This window comes from Sitophilus oryzae, unplaced genomic scaffold (assembly GCF_002938485.1).
Source record: "Sitophilus oryzae breed Bouriz unplaced genomic scaffold, Soryzae_2.0 scaffold_1508_pilon_pilon, whole genome shotgun sequence".
In the NCBI taxonomy this organism is placed as follows: Eukaryota; Metazoa; Arthropoda; class Insecta; order Coleoptera; family Curculionidae; genus Sitophilus; species Sitophilus oryzae.
Window position 1 is genome coordinate 2,643,417 of NW_022146179.1, and position 21,071 is coordinate 2,664,487.

A 21,071-nucleotide genomic window follows, 5' to 3' on the forward strand; every position below is an offset into this window, starting at 1 on the left:
AGTTTAATGGAGAACAGGAAGACGATAACGGCGCAAGTACGACGGGGGGCAAAGCGGGAGGGCATTGATCGGTCTCCAGAGCACTGCGGGAATGGCGGCGGCGTTGCCAAGCTGTGCCTGATTTATTGCTGTATTATAATTTCATTTTAACCCACGCAGTAAAGGAATACTTACACGCTCTAGTATTAAAATATATGAAATACTGTATACAGTGGAAAAAAGGCTTGGAAATGAGGATCGCAGTGACGTTTTCACCATATTATCTAGATAAATAAAGAACAGGAGGGTTGGTTACACTATTAATGCCCATACAAAGTTGAATTTTTTTATGTTGAGTAAAAATGATATTTAAATAGTGTAGTTTATACAGGGTTGCTGTTATGTATGGAAACGGTCGATTATTAGATTAAATATAGGAGGTACCGCAAAAAGTTATAGGATTTTGAAATGTCTATTAGCGACTAATAAATTTTAGTATACAGGATCGGTCAATAACTCGTGGCACATAAAAATTTCATTTTTTTTAAAGGAACCCCCTGTATTCCTACATATTTCAAATCTCCCTTCAATTCTAAGCAAAAATCGAAATACACACAATGTACCTCAAACCAACCGTTTCCAAGTTATTACAAACCAAACTAAAAAAAAATAGTTGGTTACTAGGTGTGGGAAATGTAGAAAATCAAAGACCAAAACCACAGCATATATCTAAGCAGCCTTTCCAGTTGGGATATATCCTAGTAGATATTTGTTTATTTTAGATAACACATAATATTACCCTAGCATAATATGCTTTTTATAACATATATTAAGTAATATACTATTGTATCTTTGGCCAATGTACAGGGTACTACAAATTCGAGGTACGAGCATTGATATCTCGGTAACCGTAATCCGTAATAGATACGAACATGGTTAAATTGGGGCAAAGTTGCGCTTTGGGATGTTCACCAAGATGAGTTTTTTTGGAAAAAACGGATTTTTTTGAAAATCAATTTTATTTTTTTCTGTCGTTGCTTTTTAGAAAATCAAAAAACTGATTGCACATTCTCATTGCCACTTTATTAGGGCTATCTTATAGTATTTTTATATTTTCAAATTAGCTGATAATTTGTGAGATACAGAGGCCAACTTATTTTTTGTAAATACGGACCTGCATTTTTTATTTCAGGTTATGAAAGAACTCGGTCTCGTAAGTACAATGCAATATGCCACACTTAATTTTTTTTTTGTTTCGGAAATTTGAGCACAATTTATTTAAACTCATTTCAAGTCCGCCTCTTTTTTTTAATATTTAATCTATTCATCGTTACAATAATGAGATAAGCTTTCAAACTTAATAATGACGTGGGGTAAAACATTGAATAAGAAAAATCAAATGCAATAAAATAACACAAAATGCAATAAAATAACACAAAATAAATAATATGTGTGTGTGAAATCAATACATCTCAGCATTTACAATAAAGAGTACAAAATGCATTCGGAAGTATAAGCAGTGGCGGACTAAGGGGGGGCGGAAGGGGCGGTCCGCCCCGGGCCCCGTCTTTTAGGGGGCCTCCGAATCTTAATAAGTAATTTTTTATTCAACTGGCAAACAAGGCCAATATGTGTTCAGTAGTTATAAAGCAGTTTGTAGGTGGAGTATGCAAACCATACGTATACGCCAACTATAAACAGTATAAATTTTCATTTTCTATTTAGGAAATTAAATCAAGGGGTAATTTTCTTTGTTTAAAATATCGAATAATTGTTATTTTTTATATTATTTTCAGACTGAATTTATTTATTTTAACCTTTAAGTTATTTTTCAATGGTTTCAATATTTATTTTTACTGAATAAACATTTTAAATTACAACCAATGCACAGCATAACTTGTATTCTAGCTTCATTACTGATGAGCAGTGAAAGAAGTCTGTAGTATAACGGGGGCCACGGGTCTGAGACAGCGAAGGGGCACCTCCAGGGGCCCCTCGGATCTTGGAGGACTTACAAAATGGTAATATTTTGTCGCGGTATTTCCCTTTAAGCATTTTTAAGAAAAAAATATTTAAAATTTTTGGACGAAAAAAACTACCTGTCAAAAAAATTTGTACAGCTTAAAAGTCAAATTTAGTCATTATCACAGCCCCTGTGACATAAAGAAAAGACATGTGGCTATCTATTTCAAAAATTAAATTGTTCAAATGTCATATAATAATGGCGGTAGCTGTCATGGAATTGAGCGATTAAAAAATTATCATAAATATTTTTTTTTTCAAATTGAAACCCACTTTTTTTATTTCACTAGTGAAAGGGTTTTCCAATTCGTTACGTTTTAACTAGACATATTACTATACCTAAAATAAATCGTTTTTAAGTTATTTAAGATTTAGTTTGAAAACGTATATTTTTCTTGATTTTATCTAGCTTCCTTTGACATTAAGTGTCAAACAGTCAGTTATTTGAATTTCCTATATTATAACTATACATCTGCTTAAAAGTTTAAAAAGTGTATTTATATAAATAATATATCTTGTATTTTCGTTCTTTAGTGATATCTAATAGTTGATATTTTAAAAATATACCGTAAGATCGAAAAAAAACAGCGCAGAGTTAGCTTGGAAATGATGATCGATAATATACTGTCATAGGCTTCTGGTTAAAATCAAGAAACATATACGCTTTAAAGCTAAATCTTAAATAACTTAAAAACGATTTATTTTAGGTACAGGAACATGTACAGTCAAAAAGTAACAAATTTTAAAAACGAAAGTAACGAAAGCCTTTTCAGGAGTGAAATAAAAAAAGTGGATTTCCATTTGAAAAAAAATGATTTATGATAATTTTTTAATCGCTCAATTACATGACAGCTGCGGCCATTATTATATGACATTCGGACAATTTAATTTTTGAAATAGATAGCCACATGTCTCTTTATGGTACAGTGGCTGTGGCAATCACTAAATTTGACGTTTAGGCTATATACATATTTTTGACAGGCAGTTTTTTCCTCCAAAAATTATAAATATTTTTTTTTCTCAAAAACGGTTAACGTTAAGCTTCGTACAGACCTGAATGTTGTACCGAACAACAAACGGAATGGCAAATGAAGACGAAAAATTGAAAACTTATTTTCGGCGAACCGAACAGCAAACGAAACATATTTTTGCATTCCCAGTAATTTTTTCAATATCGATGCTGCACCTACCCGATACAGATCCTCAGCTCTTTTTAATTTTAGAATTTTTACGCCGAAAGAATGGTAGTAACAAACTCATTTTCTTTTTACACTCTTCTGGGTCTATATTAATTTGTTGAGCAATGTCCTTCCATGCATTTTGTTATATAATAGAATAACTTCTGTTTTTGGTACAATCTTCTTAAATCAAAACAGTTCTCTTCCGACTACTAAATTATGCGTGGCGAAAATCTAAATAGTTTTATTAAATAAGCCTGCTGCATTCGCCGTTTTGCTTTTGTTCCCGTCCTAACCTACAAACGCATTCGCACGAATTTTCTTTTATGTCAGACTAAAAACCGACAACAGATGGATCGACGGCGAAGCGAACGAGAACGTAAATGCGAACAGCCAAAATTTGCAATTCAGTTTGCAAACACGTTCGTAGCCCGTCCAAACTAGCGTTTCATTTGCCATTCGGTTCGTTGTTCCGTTTGTTGTTCGGCGCAACGTTCAGGTCTGTATGAGGCTTTAGGTATAGTGTTTAATATCAAAATTCATAAAATTTTACAGATAATTTAAGTATGTAATAAAAAATGGGGTCACCCATTTAAAATAAAAAAGTTGCTGTCAACTTCCGGTACTTCCGAAAGTGCCGCCATATTGAAAATATTTTTAATCGATAGATCTCATTGTGAAACAATGATATGCACAAAATCTCGTATCTAGATATTGTAGTTTTCTAGAAACTTCTAACGCAGGCTCAGCCTGGGACACCCTGTATAAATACTTGAATTTTGTCAACCATTATACATACGTCACTCAATTTTTACAAAATGTACATTAGAAGTATATCATTATCTAAACAGACCGGGGCCACATTTAGCTTCGCGGCCCCGGGCGCATTTTTGTATCGAGCGTCCAGTATATCGCAATCGGCTACCATCGTATTAACCGAGGTCTGTCTTAAAACGAGCATCCGATATCCCGATCAATTGTCAAGCTACCGTACGCTCGATACTAGTCTGGAGAAGTTCTGAATTGGCATAGGTATATTTCGTTGTAAATTTCGTTAAATGTTTTTTTTTTTAATTAAGTATGGAGTGGCCAAATAATTATAAATATAAAATTGTCAACTCTAGCGAAATCCGCACAAATTTTAATAATAAAGAAGAAGTTGAGGTAAGTAAATAAGAGAGTTTAATACATAACCTTTACTATTGTTAGAAAACCATAAATATTGCCAGATTCAGCTATATCAGAATTACAATGTTGTTCCTGTAGAAAAGTAGCAGGTAGCCAACTTTAATGTTTTAAATAAATTAAATCAAATATAATATGTACATATTTTTTTATCGATTTTATTTTGTATGTATTCCGCCTAAATGAAAAGTACTAGATACAAAATTATCGGATTCGTTCCACATTGTTTCTTATCTAAATATTGAAATATCTAATGTTATCAGATTTTTTAAGGGTAGTCAGAGAAATAGAAATAAGGGACCTGTATTAAATTTTTATTTGCGTAGAACTAATTTCGTGATAAGTAACACGGAAATAAAAACCATCAGTATAGGGAAATTAATTTTGTATAGATTATAACGCAGAATTAAATAAATACTAAAAAATCAAAAAGAGAGATATTGACTTTTTTTTGACATTTTCTGGAGCCGTGTATTTTCTTAATGGAAGCATGTAACGTAATGATTTTTATACTATAGAGGGTGGCTTTCATTGACATCACAGTGATTTATTAGTTTTTTGCTAAATGGGCGGATTCAGCAGAACAAATCGATTATACTAATCGATTACTAATCAGAACAATTTTTCCCAAAAAATAATCGTACTAAAAAATACTAAATTGCGTAAAAAGTGTACTATCCGAACGCATTTTTAGTAATCGATTTCTTCTGCTGAATCCGCCCAATGTTTCAATTTCCAAATATACAGGGTGCTTTAGAATGGGATGCAATTTGCATGAATTTTGATTAAGCATAAACTTTTAACTTTAAATTATTTTTGTAAGGTTGTATCATATTCTGGCATCCTTGTTAACTTACCTCGGGACGTTTTTGTAATTTTTTGCCTACTATGCAAAATAACCATTATACAATAAGGTAAATATTTAATCGGTTGCCAAGCGGCGTACAGATATAGAACAAAACATCGTATCGTAACATCGTCGCGCAACAAGTGTGGACGGTACATCGTACTCTGCAACACTAATGCAATTTAAATGAAACGGGCCGTTGGTCGATGCGTAACAACAAACTGTTGCGCGACGACGTTACGATACGATGTTTTGTTCTGTCTGTACGCGGCTTAATTAGACATATAAGTACGGAGAACGATTCATAGGATTTTTCTGAATTTTTTATTGTTTACATATACGATGATGCTCTATCGATCTAAAATCTTTTAAGAGCTGCGACGTTGCCGCATCATCAAAAAGTAGTAGCAACTTTGATCATTTTTTAAAAATACCCTGTATATTATTGAATTTTTCGATTTTACTAAATATGCAAAGAATATTTTATGTCCTTAACTATTTTGGAGCTTTATACAAATAAAAATCAGCAGTTACTTATTTTATATTGATTTTAATTATGATGGCAAAACGATTAAAGGTATAAGATTTTTTACAATGGATGGAGGTTTTTATTGGCATTAGCGTGATTTTTTGCTGAATGTTTCAATTTTTAAATAGGTGCTTTAGAAAAGATTGTAGGTACCTATTCATATATTTTGATGGATTATTAACTTTTGGGTAATGGGATGAGATAGAAGAAAACAAATTTCACTTTCCAATCCTAATAATAATTATCAAAAAACAAATAAATCACTGTAATGTCAATGAAAGCCATCACCTATGGTAAAAATTCATTAGAAAAATACACGGCTCCAAAAAAATAAATATAGTTTAAGTTTATATCATGTAAAAAGAAATTAATTCCACACAAAAATATCCTCTTTTACGCCTGCGCATGTGGCATAGTTCTGAAGTACCTACATTTTTTCTAGCAATGGGTTCACGATCTGGAACTAATATAAAAAAATACGTGGTATATCACTAAAACCATAGCTACTCCAACCGAAAAAGCCCGACAGCATGTGTTTAAAAGAATATATCATTGCCAGTTTAAAACAAAAACAAATAAATTGAAAGAAGGTCGAAAAAGGGAACATTCTTCCAGAAATATTAATTGTCCTGCAGAATTACTAGTCGTTATTAAGAAACAAGTATTTCATCCCCGAACCAAGCCTAAGCAAGTTGACAATTTGCTTCAAAATGGCCATGTATTATTACTATCAAAAATGACCACAATCATACAATAAATAGTGTGGCAGCTTTGACAAAAAGGCCAATAGGGAAAGAAACAAAGGAAGAAATTTTTCAATTGTTTGAAAGGGGACATTCAGTTGCTTCAGCTTATAACAGTTTCTGCTTTAGTAAAATGGAAGAGTTAGGTGACCAATACGATGAAATGGTATGTGACAGACACTATTTTCCTTCTAAAGAAGATTTTTCCAACTTGTGGAAAGCTCATTTCAAAGGCCATTATGGCGATAGATCAGGTAGAAATATGTTTTTCCAATTGGAAAAAAAATTAAAACATTCCATTGACACAGTTTTTAAAATTACACATAACGAAGAAGACTATGCTGTTTCATTATGCACCCCAATAATGCAGCGTGCTGCAAGGCACTTAATTCAGGCATCAGAAATATTATTCGTGGATGCTACGAGTAATTGCGATGTGCAAAATCACAAGTTATATTTCTTTGCCACCCAATCACCAGCAGGGGGTATACCATTAGGATGCATAATTACAAATAGCCAAAAAGCCTCTATTTTTGATTGTGCTTTAAAAGATTTGGTAGAAATAATGCCTTCTAAAATTTCGCCTGCAGTCATAATGACAGATGATGATTTATCAGAACGAAATGTTTTAAAAAAATATTGGCCAAAATCGAGTTTACTACTTTGCAGTTTCCATGTTGTAAAAGCTGTATGGAAATGGTTACAGCTCGCTAAAAATGAAATTAAAAAGGAAGATAGACAATCGTTGTATAAATTATTTAGGAACATTCTCATGTCAAAAACGAAGGAAAGTCTGGAGAAAAGCTTGGCGTTGTTTTACCAATATTATCAATATCCACAATACAAAAAATACATTGAAAGTAAAATTGAACAAATTGAAGTATGGTGTTTGTATTATCGCCAATCTTTAATGATACGTGGAGCTGATACAAATAACTATGTCGAAGTAATGTTTCGTCTCTTCAAAGATATCTCCCTGGAAAAAACTAAAGCATATAACCTTACACAGTTAACTAATTTCATCATTAGTAGTTTCGATAGTTACTATAAACAAAGACTACTTGATTTAATAATGAATAAGATTAGCAAGTCAACGTTAAATCGGTTATCTCCAAATGATAAAGATGTTTCGCCAGACCAAATAAAAGAATTGAGTGAAATTCAGTGCCATGTCCTAAGCAGTTCTCATGAAGGAATAGAATATTTCGTCGATATGAAAAGCAATATATGTTCTTGCCTTGTAGGGAGCACTGGAAAAATATGCAAGCATCAATCTGCAATAATAAAACACTTTAATATAACAAACGCTTGCAATACTTTGTCACTCGAAAGTAGGAAAATATTGTACTTGATCGCTACTGGAAAAGAACCGTCGGAAAAAATCATGTTACCTCTCAAACTAGTCGACTTTCCCGAAAATGATTTACCTACGCCTATTGCAGAATATACAAGTAACGACGACGACTGTAATAGTATTGACTTCACAAATAGCGAACCATGTATGGAATGTTCTGCAATCAACAATAATGACGTTAAAAAAGAATGGTGTGAATTTATTTTCAAATTTAATGCAGATATCATTAAAAAATTAGAAGCTGATCCAATAGGCTTCTGTCCAGCCGTTGAACAATTATGAAGAATTACCATAAAAATATAAATAGCAGTTCAACCCTTATGAGTGGTTTACACACAGCTTTCAAATTTGATCACTTGCCGCGATCTTTGACTGTCGGATCAAAAAAAATTACGAGAAAAGGCAAAAAAATTGCAGTTCAGCCAACATCTGTTTCTCGGAGAAAAATAAAAATGACAGGTAGAAGAGCAATGCAGGCGGGATGAAAAGTCGGAAGTCTTAGAGTAAATAAATCTAAAGCTCCTCATTCGCTTAATAGTTGCGTTAATAAAAATGTTGGGCTCGGTGAAAATAAATTTGCCAAATAAATATTTAGAGTTAAATATAGAGTTTGTCCGTGTGTTTTTTTCGTTTACCATTTTTTTTTACATTTTAGAATTTTGTTTGTAATATATTTTTATAACGTTTAATTTACTACTTTTTTTTATTCACCTAATCCTTTTTCAAACCATACTTATCATTATTTACTAAGAGTTTTATAAACATAGGTTTCGCATGAAATGAATCGAGCGTACGGTAGTCCGAGTTTTGTCGGATTACCGTGCGCTCGATACGTTTCGAGCTCGGGCATTCGAGATTCGGTTTACTGGACGCTCGATACAAAAATGCGCCCCGGGCCCCCGACAGGCTTAGTTCACCACACTGAGTATAAGAAGATCTGTTCCAAGAGCTATAAATAAAATTGAACGAAAAACAAATTTGTGCAATAGGGAGGGTTTTAACCCTTTCGAACATGTAGAGCACTAGAAACTAGTTAGTAGAAGTTAATTAATTTATAATAATGACGATTAATATTATGCAAATTATTAGATCGTACACTGAGATTTTAAATTCACAGTAAAAAAAAGTTAAAAATAATATCTTTAAATTGCTGACCTGGATAATATTTATTTGAATCTTTTAATTGGCTGGCGTTTTTTTATTAATTAGCGCTGATCAATATTGTTGCGATGAATATAAGCAGATTAAATAATTTAAAAAACCAGAGTGGGACTTGAAATTATTTTAAATAATAATTAAATAGTTTTGTTGTTGTTAAGGTACCCAAAACAAAAATAAAGTCTAAGTGTAGCATATCATTGTACTCAGGAGACCGAGTTCTCTCAAAACTTGATATAAAATGCAGGTCTGTATTTAAAAAATATAAGTTGGCCCCGGTATCTCACAAATTATCAGCTAATTTGCAAATCTAAAAATACTATCAGATAGCCCTAATAAAGTGGCTCTCAGAATGTGGAAGTAGTTTTTTGATTTTCTAAAAAGTAACGACAGGAAAAAATAAAATTAATTTTCAAAAAAAAACGTTTTTTCGAAAAAACTCAGCAATCCTTGAAATTTTTAAAACTTTTTGATGGCATCTTGGTGAACATCTCAAGGCGCAACTTTGCCCTAATTTAACCATCTTCGTATCTATTATGGTTTCCCAGATACCAATGCTCGTACCTCGAATTTGTAGCACCCTGTATATCTAAATTATAAAATAATATTTCTTCGTTTTTTTTAACGGAACATCCTGTAGATTATATTTTTATTAGATGGAGAATTAAAAAATGAACATTTTTTTGTATTTACAGTATATCAAAATTTTTAACGGTTTCCACCCTGTAGAAGTTAAAATATTTTGTTTCAACTTAAACAAAATTCTCAAGTTTTTTGTTCTAGGAGCTACAGATGCCCGGCGCACTACTGCCTCGCCCTGTATATGATAGGTTCTGTCCTTTCAATAGGTTCAATAATAAAGCTAACAAGTAAAATTTTTCAGTTCCCAGAAATGTAGAAACTAAAAATTGTAGAAAAAATTTCAGTATTTTACTGATCATAATCATTTTCTAGTTTTCAGAATTAACCTGTGATTTCATCATGGTTTTTACAATCGTTACACAATAATGATTTACACAATAGTTACACAAATTTGATTTGTGTTGATATTTTAATATATCAATAAAGTAAACAAAAACTAATTAGTAAGTTTTCACTGCATAAATATATTATTATTTAAAATTTTATCTAATCAAAGGAATTAATAAAATACATTTTTAACAAATTCCTCAATTTTAATTATTTTTAAGAGGTACTTATTACTCTAACCAACATTTTCGAGAGAGAACTTTAAAAAAGCTAAATATAGTGTCTCATTTAAAATTACATAAGTTTGAGTCATATTTCGGAAATGACACCTCCTATCAAAAAACTAGTTACGCCACTGATTTCTACGTAAAATACTTTATGGGACTCAATTTTCACCTTTTCGATAAGTTATAAGACAATAACTTAACTCATCAACCTCTAGAACGGTCTATTATGCCCTTTTTGAGTCGCATCTTCGTTATGCCCTTCCATTCTGGGGTACTTGGCGCGCGACAAAATTTGATCGTATTTTCAAACTTCAAAAGAGAGCAGTTCGATACTTATTGGGACTGAACAGTAGAACTCACTGCCAGAATTTCTTTAAAAATTTCAAAATACTGACTCTTCCTTCCTTATTCATTTTTGTGAATCTGCACACATATCTGCTATTCCGGAAAGGCCTTCTCACAACTATCCACTTAGGAATGCGGAGCACGATATTTATCTGCCAACCCCGAGCTCAGAACTAGTTAAGGGCTCAATACTATACAATGCCAAGAAAATGTACAATCATTTGCCTTTGAATATAAAGTCACTTTCATTCTTACCCACATTTCGCAAAGCTCTGAAATCGTACTTACTGGAGAGAGCCCTATATGCGGTAAACGACTTTTTTGTTGATATTTAATCATGAACAATTTTGAATTTTAAAATTTTGATCATCTCACACTGGTTAAAGGTCTAGTATTTAATATTTTATAACTCTTGATTTTATGATATATAACATGATTTTATCCATTTACAATTTTCCTTTTGTAAAATTTTCTTGATACGCCTGTGTTCTACAATGTCTATGTGTGTTTTATTTGTAATTTTAATGACGTAAATTTTTTTGAATTGATTTGTATTGTACGATATTTTTCTATTATTTGTATATTTGTTTTTGTGCTTTTTTGTTTTGCAAATGCTTTGTCGATGAAGCTATTTTGGCTTTACTGTACAATAAAGCGTTGTTTATTATTATTATTTTATAACCAACATACGAAGGGAGCCGAAAATTGCAACATTTACAAATTCGCCCTGTATTTTAGAAACAAAGGGAAACAAATCTGTAAGTAGTATATTTAATTTCAAAAAAAGTAGCACAAGCATCATCAAGAAAAAAAACTGCTTCTTTGAGCTCTACTCATAAACAAGAAACCCTGCGAAGATGGGTCACCCTGTACAGATGTGATGTGCAGTCTCCTCTGTGGCACAGCAGTGAACGCAACTAAGTGAACTGGCAGCCAGATGGCCCGCACGCTGTTCAAGAGAGCATAGCAAAAGAATTTTATCAGAGTACGTAGATTACATACTCTGGATATACATGGTGGTCCGAACTGTATTCCGGAAACTTCGGCAGCATATTGTGCAGATAAAAATAAGTAAAAAAGTCCGTAAAAATAATTGTCCTAAAATGCTTACTTTCGGAGATATACAGGGTGTAGAAGTTTCGTTTATATTTCGATTTTTTTTCAAATAATTTCTGAAGTAACGCCAATATTTGGATGAAAACTGGTGTCTGGAAGATTTTTGACATGAGAAATTTGATTTTGATGTCAATATGACTCCTACTTGTAGAGGGCGCCACCTACATATTTTTAACTGGTGTGAAGAGTAATAACTTTTCGTCGATACCTGTATAAAACGACTGAGTCCCTTATACGTAGTCTCTTATACCCTCTTCTTATACGTATAGTCTCGTATACGAACTTTTTTACTTATTTTTATCTGCAGAATATGCTACCAAAGTTTCCGGAATACAGTTCGGACCACCCTGTATTATAGAAGCAGAGGTGGAACTCTGTAACTAAATAGCGATCGGTAGCGATGAAGAATACTGTCCTTGACCGTGGAAACTAAACGGCAAGCCGCAGTATTCTTCATCGCTACCGATCGCTACTTAGTTACATATGTCCACGTTCCACCCCAGCTTTCTTAAAATTCTCGTTATCCCGAAATTGTTAGCTCTCCTACTATATACATATTTATTTTTTTTATAAATTAAAAGGTATGAATAACTGTTAATATAAATGAAATTATATCATTTATTTCATCATAAAAGTAATTTTTACTACCTCAAATGGCAAATAAGCATTTATTTAAATACAAACTTGTAAACAAGAGAAAATTTAACAAAACATAGTACCTATGCAATAATATTGTTTATGGTAGGTTCCAATTTAATGAACTTCAACCTCAACGCATTGTAATATGTATTCTCATAACAATTTCTCTATACCTATTAATTAAACATTTCCTAATAAACCTATATTTTTTTAACTTTAAACTAATTTTTCATTAATTAATTTATATTTAATAATAGTATTAATAATAGTGTATTTATTAAATCGTCATATTAGAATAACGAAGTTCTATTGGGTACGGAGGTCATCTTGAGAAATATCTTGTCAAAGATTTGATTTCTTATATATTTTTGGTTATTTAGCTCTGAATCTAAAACTATTTTACGAACATTTTTACACAGATGGTGCTAGTGGTATTAAAATATTGTAAAACTGGATGGGATAGAATCATATTATTAAGCAAAATCTACATTTCTGTAAAAAGTTCAGATCGAACCATGTTATTCTAACACAATAAAATGTCAAAAAATAGAAAATAAATCAAGGCAAAATCAATAGAAAAATGCAGCTCTATGCATTGCCATTAATTCATACTGTAAATGGAAATTGGCTGACCATCTCACTTTAACTGCTTCAAACTAAGAAATTAAACAGTGACAAATTTCCTGATCTCAGAACGATTATAAGTTTTCTTTTCTTATGTTAATAGATAGATGGAACCTAACCTTTAGTATTATAGGATAAATTTGTCTTGTATTATTGATTAAGTAAATTAAAATCTTGCATCATTTATTAATAAAATTGAATATTATACCTCACACGTAGTTAAATGTCATATAATTAATATTGCATGCAAAATTAATAAGGTAATGCATTTATGAGGTGTTAACTAAAGTGAAGAATGGTACAGCTTTTAAGAATAAAAAAAATTAACTTACCTTTGTGTTTTTCTAAAGTCATATAAAACGATAGCGCCCTAGTGGACGGACTACTATTGAGGAACAAAATTAGATCAAATATGAGCTCCAAAACCAGAAATATTGAGCATAGACACTAAAACAAATTATAAATAATCGATTAACGTTTGTATTACTTTTGTATGCCAATCCAAAAACAATACCTCATGCATACGACGTAACTTGATATAAAATTTCCTTACCTCCTCGTTGCTTATGGCCAACTCCACTAGCAACGAGACCAAGATACGATCACACGTACAAAGTCACTAACACGTAAAATAAACCCAGTCAATTATTTCCTTTCGACACAAAATTATGATTAGCAATAAAAAAAAACAATAAAAATTATAAAAATCAAAATTTCTTGCGCAAAACTACAATCGCCATATGTAGAAAAAAGCAAGTGACGGATGACGGAAAATAAAATGACAAATGACATGACCGCGGAATGACACGAACGCCATTTTTTTTCAGTTTCTACTCTATGGGTGCGCCCTTCGCACCTTTCGCGCCCTACAATCTTTTAAAACTTTGTCTACATGCTTTGTCTACATGAAATGTATACTTTGTCTACATCGGGGTTCGGAAGTAGTTAATTAAGACGTAATTTACCTGATTAACTACGTGTAGTTTATCTTGAAAAACTACGTCTTTTCCCGTTCGTTAACTACATGAAAACTACGTTAATAAACTACCTATTGATATTATGAATAATTTTGCTTTGTATGAGAAGTCTAAATAATATGATGTGAATGGTTATATTTAAAGCCATATTGCTTCTGTTTTCTTAAATACATTATGGGTTTTCTAAAGCTTTAACGGTATACCGCTTTAACTATAACCTCACCTCAAACCTTTGATATTTGAAAGTTACATACCACAGAACACACTAAAGATTACATACACAAATACATACATATACATATAATGTTACATAAACTACACCCTCTACATAAACTACATTAACTACATGTAATGTAGTTTCTGTCGTTTTTAAAAGTAACATGTAGTTTTCCGAACCCTGGTCACTAGTCTAATCCATGGTCTAATCAAATTATTTTTGTTATTCCTGGCAACTGGCAACAGTGTAATAAGTAGTGTTATCTGTGGCGTTAATTTTCATTGTCGTTATCCTTGTCTACGGCGTTATCTATCTACAAAATTCCGTAAACAAGATGCCGCGAAGAAGTTATTGGCTCCAGAATTGAAATTGGCCGTATACGTTTGCTTTGATATTAATCATTTGCATGGATTTTTTAAACTATGGAGAGTGACAAAAGTGCCGACAATGAGAAAGAGCTAACTTCTACCAGTAGCTCGGATATGAGCCAGCTCCTGTCAACAAATAAAGAGGAAAAAAGTGATTCCAGTGATACATTACCTACTTCGTCTACAGACGCTAGTACTTCTTTTAAATCAACAAATTTAGGTAACTAATTGTTGTTCATAATCTCTATGTTATGTATTAAAGCCTTTAATCCAAATTCGAATCTTTATTGACCCTAGAAAAAATAGTCTACAGAATAATGTTATTTTGTTTGATAGTTTTAATTCATGGGTCTTATTTAGTCTGTTGAGAATGTTTGAGTCGGTGTAAATACTAACAAGCATAACTAAAATTGGTAGTGCATTAATTATTATAAGCTGTTATAAGTACTTACCTTATAACGTACAGAGTGACCAAGATTTTCAAAAAAGTGTCATATCAAGTTTCATAATTGAGATTTTCATTCCACACTTTATAAAATATGCGGGCAAACCTAGTGCATATTTTAAACTTAGTTAGCACAGGGGGATAACATATACATATACGGGATTATTCAAATAATAATTTTTGAAAAAGTGTCTGTATATTATTTTGCTCTGTTGATTGAAATTTTTTGTCATAATATATCTATACCGAGTTATATCTTGATATAACTATAGCACATCCAAGAAGAGGATACATGATGGTGACATTTCTGTCTATTATTTTAACTCACAGGTAAATTGTATTTCCTGTCACTTTTTGTATGTCTGCTGTCAAAATCTTCTCTGACTTGTTGGACAGATTTTACCTATTTGTCTTATTCTTACCCCAACAGACGTTTGTAAGATATTTAAATAAATAAAATATAGAAAATTCTACACCTAGAATGGGTATTTTGTTCACGAAGCAAAAACTATAAATTGTTCTAAAGAAATACAATCGTTGGTCGTTTCATCATTTCAGTCATATTTAAGTATGAGCTACCATCATTTGAAATAATCTAATTTTGAATCTAATTGAATTCAATCCATACAATCGAGGACACATTATGATGGATGCATGTAAACCAATATTTGTTATCAACTTGTTACCATTGTTTGCATATTTTATAGAAATTAATGGAGTGAGTAAATCTTAATTCCAAAATTAGAAAATTAGTGCGTAAAGTTTTCCAGAACAGTGGTTTACTCTATATGCTTTTTAGTTTCGGATGATCCCATTAGTAGTACCTCATCTGAAATGGATTCAAATAAAGCCAAGAAAGCTTCAAGTGAATTACAAAAACCAAATTTTGATGCAGAAGAAGATTTGCTAGATATATCAATATCAAATCAACCTGCTGAAAAAATTGAAGAGAATGTAGATGATTTAGTAAATGATCTGGAAACTTTGTTAGGGGAATCATCGGAATCATATAACTTATCTTTTAGAGGTGCCAAAGCTATTGAGCTAGAGAGTAAGTTATATTTTCCATGTTTTATTTGTTAATAGTATTTTATATATTGTTTTTAGAAATATCAGATGAAGAAGCCAGGAAGTCTCCCACAAAATGCTTACTAGAAGATGAAGTTTCCAGTAATACTACATCTAGCATTGGAAATAAACTCAATTCAGAATTAGATATTTTAACTTTAGATTGTGCAACTAATATTGAAACTCATAACTTGAAAGATAGCGATGAGGGTAGTAGTGAGAACATAGGAATAGAAGAAATCATATCTGACACGGTATCTCCATCAATGGAAGGAGTTACCAATGATTTGAAAGTTATATCTGATCCAAATATTGCAGATTTGAAAAGTGATTCTACGGAATCAAAAACTGAAAAATCATCAGAATGTTATGATGCAGATGATGTTGTTACACCACAAGTAAATGATAATTCAGTTAAATTAGAAGAACAAATTACTGACCAAACTGCTGACTTAAAAAGTATTGCACAAAATGTAGTTGAAGTGGTACATGAGTCAGCTGAGAATAAAATAGATATGAAGTGTGTCTCAAATGATGTAGATTCTAAACCAGCAGAGATTATTCCACCTACAGAAGGTGTATCTTCTGAAAAGGTTTTATGTTTGACAGACATTGTAGAGAAAGAAAGTATTGAGAATGAAAATGAGAAAGTTACAATTTTCTCAGATGATAAAAATTCTGAAATATCAGAAGTTATTGATGCAGATACAAAAGAGGAAGTTGTGAAAACTGATAATGATGAAGCTGTAGATGTTAATATAAGTAAAGTCAGTGATGATATTGAATTAACAAAGGTTAGTCATGTTGAAAATGACTTGGAGAATAATGAAAACAGTGCCACAAATGTGAAAAATGATGAAGCAAGTGAGAAAATCAATACATACGATGAAACTCCAGCATCAGATATTGAAAATATAGAAAAAACAACTGAAGTAAAAGATAATTTTGTCGATAATGATGAAGATGGTAGTCATGATAGAAAGATAGAACAAGGAGACAATAATGTTTCTGTGACTGAAGGTGGTAGTCCAAAACTTGTTCAAGATGAAGGGAATTCTAATGAAGCTGATGATAAATCCAATGATCAATACACCTTTAATATTGATGAAGAAAATTCTGAAGAGGAAGATAGTGGAACTAAAAAGAAAACTTCAGATAGTAAATCAGAGTCCTTACAAGATGAAAAAGAAATTAAAGAAGATTTACTTGATGCAGATGTAATACCTGACAAATTAGAAAATGAAGCATCAAAAGAGAAGTCCTTGCAGGATACTACTGAAATTTTGTCAGGAAATGTTGCATCACCTAATGTAGATACACCTTCTGAAGAATTAGATATTGAGCCATCAAATGCAAAGTTATCTGATACCAACGTAAATATGTCAGAAAATTTGGCACCAGACAATTCAGAATTAAAAGAAATGGAAACAGATGAAGTTGAAAATTATAAAGAGTCAGATACAAGTGATGCACTTAAACCATCAGAAGATAAGACAAACTTAAGTACTGATACTATTCAAATTGAAATGGAAAAGCAAGTTGAAAATGTTGATTATTCAAAGTCAGTGGAGTTATGTGAAACTGAAAAACATGATAATTTGTTCATAGAAGGTAAACCAGCTCAACTAGAACAAGTAGGAAAGTCAGTAGAGTTAAGTGAAGCACAGGGACTTGAGAATTCAGCCATGAAATGTGAAGAAACCATTGTTGCTACAGAATCAGCTCATCAAGAACCTGAGGAAAATCCTCAATCAGATATGACATCAAAAACAGCAGATCCTCCACAGTCTCTTAGTTCTCAATCTGAAGCAGATGATAATGCCATAGAAAATGAGAAGGATGCAGAAGCTGATACACTAGAAGCATCAAAAGTAGCAGATCCATCAAATTCTATTAGTTCTCAATCTGAAACAGATCTTAAAACCATAGAAAATGAGAAAGTTGCTGAAACTGATACACTAGAAGCATCAAAAGTAGTAGATCCTTCAAATTCTATTAGTTCTCAATCTGAAACAGATCTTAAAACCATAGAAAATGAGAAAGTTGCTGAAACTGATACACTAGAAGCATCAAAAGTAGTAGATTCTTCAAATTCTATTAGTTCTCAATCTGAAACAGATCCTAATACCATAGAAAATGAGAAAGTTGCGGAAGCTGATACACTAGATAAGGAGATAGAAATAAAAATAAATGAGGAAGAATCAGAAGCTATTAATTCAGAATCAGTTGAATTAGAACCCAAAGATAATTATGTTAAAGAGCAAAAATTAGTTAAACAAGATCGCATTAGTAAAGTAAGTGAAGAAGTCATAAAAAATGAGGATTTAGTTGATGCTAAGGATGATATGCCTATAATTCAAGAGAATCTTGAAGTTGAATCAGAAAGCACTCAAACTATGGAATTAGAAAAAGAATCTGTTTTGGAAAATACAGTTAAAAACCAAGAAGATATCAATGTTGATATTAAATCAGTTACAGCCTCATTGAAGAATCCATTGGAAGCAAAATCTTCAAAGGTTGCAGTTGTAGAAGCACAAAATTTAGAAAGTGAAATTATTGACAAATCTGAAAGTGAAACAGGAGTTTCTGCCCATCCAGAATTGCTTTCTCAAAAGCCTGTACCTATGGAACAAACACAAGATGATAATGATACAGAGAATGTAGAGAAAGCTGAAGTTGATATTAAAATTCCAGATTTATCTGAAACTGAAAATAAAGCATCTGAGACTAAAACAGAGCTTTCAGTTGAGTCAGAATTGCTTCCTCAAAAACCTGTACCTGATGAAGAAGAAAAACATGAAGATACTGAAAATGTAAAGACGAAAGAGGTCAATATCCAAAGTCAGAATGAAGTAGAAGCATTACCAAAAAAATTAGCACCTACAACATCAATATTTGATGAGAAAAAGACAATATCAGAAATTAATATACGAAGGAAAACAGTTGAGCAAGATTTAGAAAAAGTTGTTTGTCTAAGTGAAGAATCATCTGACTCGGATGCCTCTTCAGACGTGACACGGCAATTAAAGAAGAAGAACGAAGAATTAGCAGAAATAACAAATATAGATAATGCTGATGATTCTAAATCAGGTGAACAAGTTACTACTTCAGCAACAGCTGAACAAGAAGATGATGTTATTCATGATGTTCCACTTACTGAAGAATCTCTCCCTAACGAAGAAGAAATTGACTTGATTCAGATTGCTAAGGAAGTAGAGCAACTGCAAAACAATGAAGAAACAGAACCTATATCAGAAGTTCGTTCAGAAGAAAGTATGACTAGTATTGACGACTTGCTACCTCAGCAGTCTTTAACAAAAATTGAAGATACGTCAATTTTACCAGTAAATAAATTGCAAGCTAGCCAAGCAAAACAAGGTCAAGAAGATATAACCCTAAGCGATAAGGAACTTCGAGAAATTGAAGCAATTAGAGCTGCTGTAGCAAGCATAACTGATAGCTCACAAGATACTTATGACAGTTATATTGTTGAAAGTTCAGCGACACCAATTGATAATATAGCTGAAATATCAATGGAGCTTCCAGAATTATCTTGTGGCATTACTGAAATTGATTCGGGTAATTCTCAGAATGCCTCTGAGCCAATAATTATGGAAGAAACAGCAGCACTAACTATTAGCAGCATTTCGGAAATAAGTAACTCAGAAAAGACCCAAGAAGTAGGCTTATTAAAGAAGAGCAGTGATAGTAATGAAGTGAGTGTTGAAATCAAGCCGGAAATACAAACAGAAAAGCCATCAAGTCAGGAAGTTCAACAGATGCCAAACAGTTCAGGTGATGTAAGTGTCGATGTAACAGCTTCAGTTTCAAAAATCGACAGTGTAGAACAGAAGGACGAATCATTGTCAAAGGAAGATGACATTTCTGCAAAGGACGCCAAAAATAAGGAAAATGTGAGCGAAGAAATTTCAGAATCATCTAAAGTTACAGTAGAGGAAAATGAAGTTGTTGAGTCTGATACTTCATTAAATGACAAGTCGAAGAACAAAGGAAGGTAAATATATTTTATTATACAAGGTATGCCAAAAAGTTTGAAAGAAATAAGAACATTCTTTTTATTTTTAAGTTACTAAAGAAAAGTTGTGCTGAATTTCTTTAGCACTTCCAATAACTAAATAAATAATTTTGACATGTCACTTGTTATGGCGGGAAATTATAAAAATTCCATTATCCTTATTTTTTATTGTTGTCAGTTTTTTTAGATCAGTCGACAAGTGGTTTTAGGTGGAAATAATTAGGGGCAAGCTGCAATAACACTTATTCTCTTTGTTTTGCTTTGTTGAATACTCTACTAAATTTGCACGGTCTATCGATCCCGGATTTGGTCGCCATATTGGAAAATACTGTCAAATTATGAAATTTTTATGTTTTTTTTCTAAATAACTCGGTCTGGGTGCACTGTACAGAAAAATTGAAAGAGACCTAAAAGAAAGCTATTTAAATTATCTACAAAAAAGATCCTATTCACCGATTTCGTGGATGAACAGGTTAATGAGATACAGGCGCTTAAATACAAAGCATATATTTTCTTGTGGTTCATTTAATATGAGAAACTGATTCTATGTAAATTTGAATAATTTGCCAGTACAAATTTATGTTTTTCTTGTGCTCGTTTCCACACTACCTGGCGGTAGAGCACTCGGCGCACTTTTTTTTAAGTGGTTTCCCCTATAGGCCTAATCCTTATCTTTGTGTCTTACTTCGGAATCTGGAACTGGCCATCCTTTTTCAACAAAATTGATCTTTGGAGTTTTTCTTGTTTATCAAACGGTTGGCGAGAAAAAAATAAATATACTTATTAAGAGCTCGCCTTAAGCCGTTTTCTAAGGATTTTTTATTTTTTATATTAATAGGAAACATCCTGTATATGCATATCACAGGCAACCAAATAAACTAGTAACCTCTAAAAATTATTTTTCCTACCACTAGCGACATACCGTGTTTTTAGTGAGTACTAAATTATTTTATCAAAATTTCACCATATAAGTTTCCAGGCAATGGCTATAAGGCCGTCGACGAGCCGTCGATCCAAAACCGAAAGTTAAAAATTTCTAATTATA

General features: G+C 32.1%; 2 protein-coding genes across 6 annotated transcripts in view; one reads left to right on the top strand and one right to left on the bottom strand.

Moving 5' to 3' along the window:
* LOC115878405 (eukaryotic translation initiation factor 5) overlaps positions 1–13,679 on the bottom strand; it is a 34,440-nt gene extending 20,761 nt beyond the window's left edge. The window contains exons 1-2 of one of the 2 annotated variants that reach the window (XM_030894907.1): positions 13,469–13,679; positions 13,248–13,362 (exon numbers count right to left, since the gene is read on the bottom strand). The gene's annotated coding sequence lies outside the window, so the exon portion shown is untranslated. Of the gene's footprint in view, positions 1–13,247; positions 13,363–13,429 lie in introns of both variants that reach the window. The other variant, XM_030894906.1, reaches the window with a different exon arrangement.
* A 703-nt stretch (positions 13,680–14,382) lies between these two features.
* The window catches only part of LOC115878406, a 51,948-nt gene continuing 45,259 nt past the window's right edge, over positions 14,383–21,071 (top strand). For 3 of the 4 annotated variants that reach the window (XM_030894912.1, XM_030894914.1, XM_030894913.1), the window contains exons 1-3: positions 14,383–14,697; positions 15,722–15,973; positions 16,030–20,005. In XM_030894912.1, the coding sequence (XP_030750772.1) occupies positions 14,532–14,697; positions 15,722–15,973; positions 16,030–20,005 (4,394 nt within the window). In that variant the 5' untranslated portion in view covers positions 14,383–14,531. Of the gene's footprint in view, positions 14,698–15,522; positions 15,641–15,721; positions 15,974–16,029; positions 20,006–21,071 lie in introns of those variants that run through there. The other variant, XM_030894915.1, reaches the window with a different exon arrangement.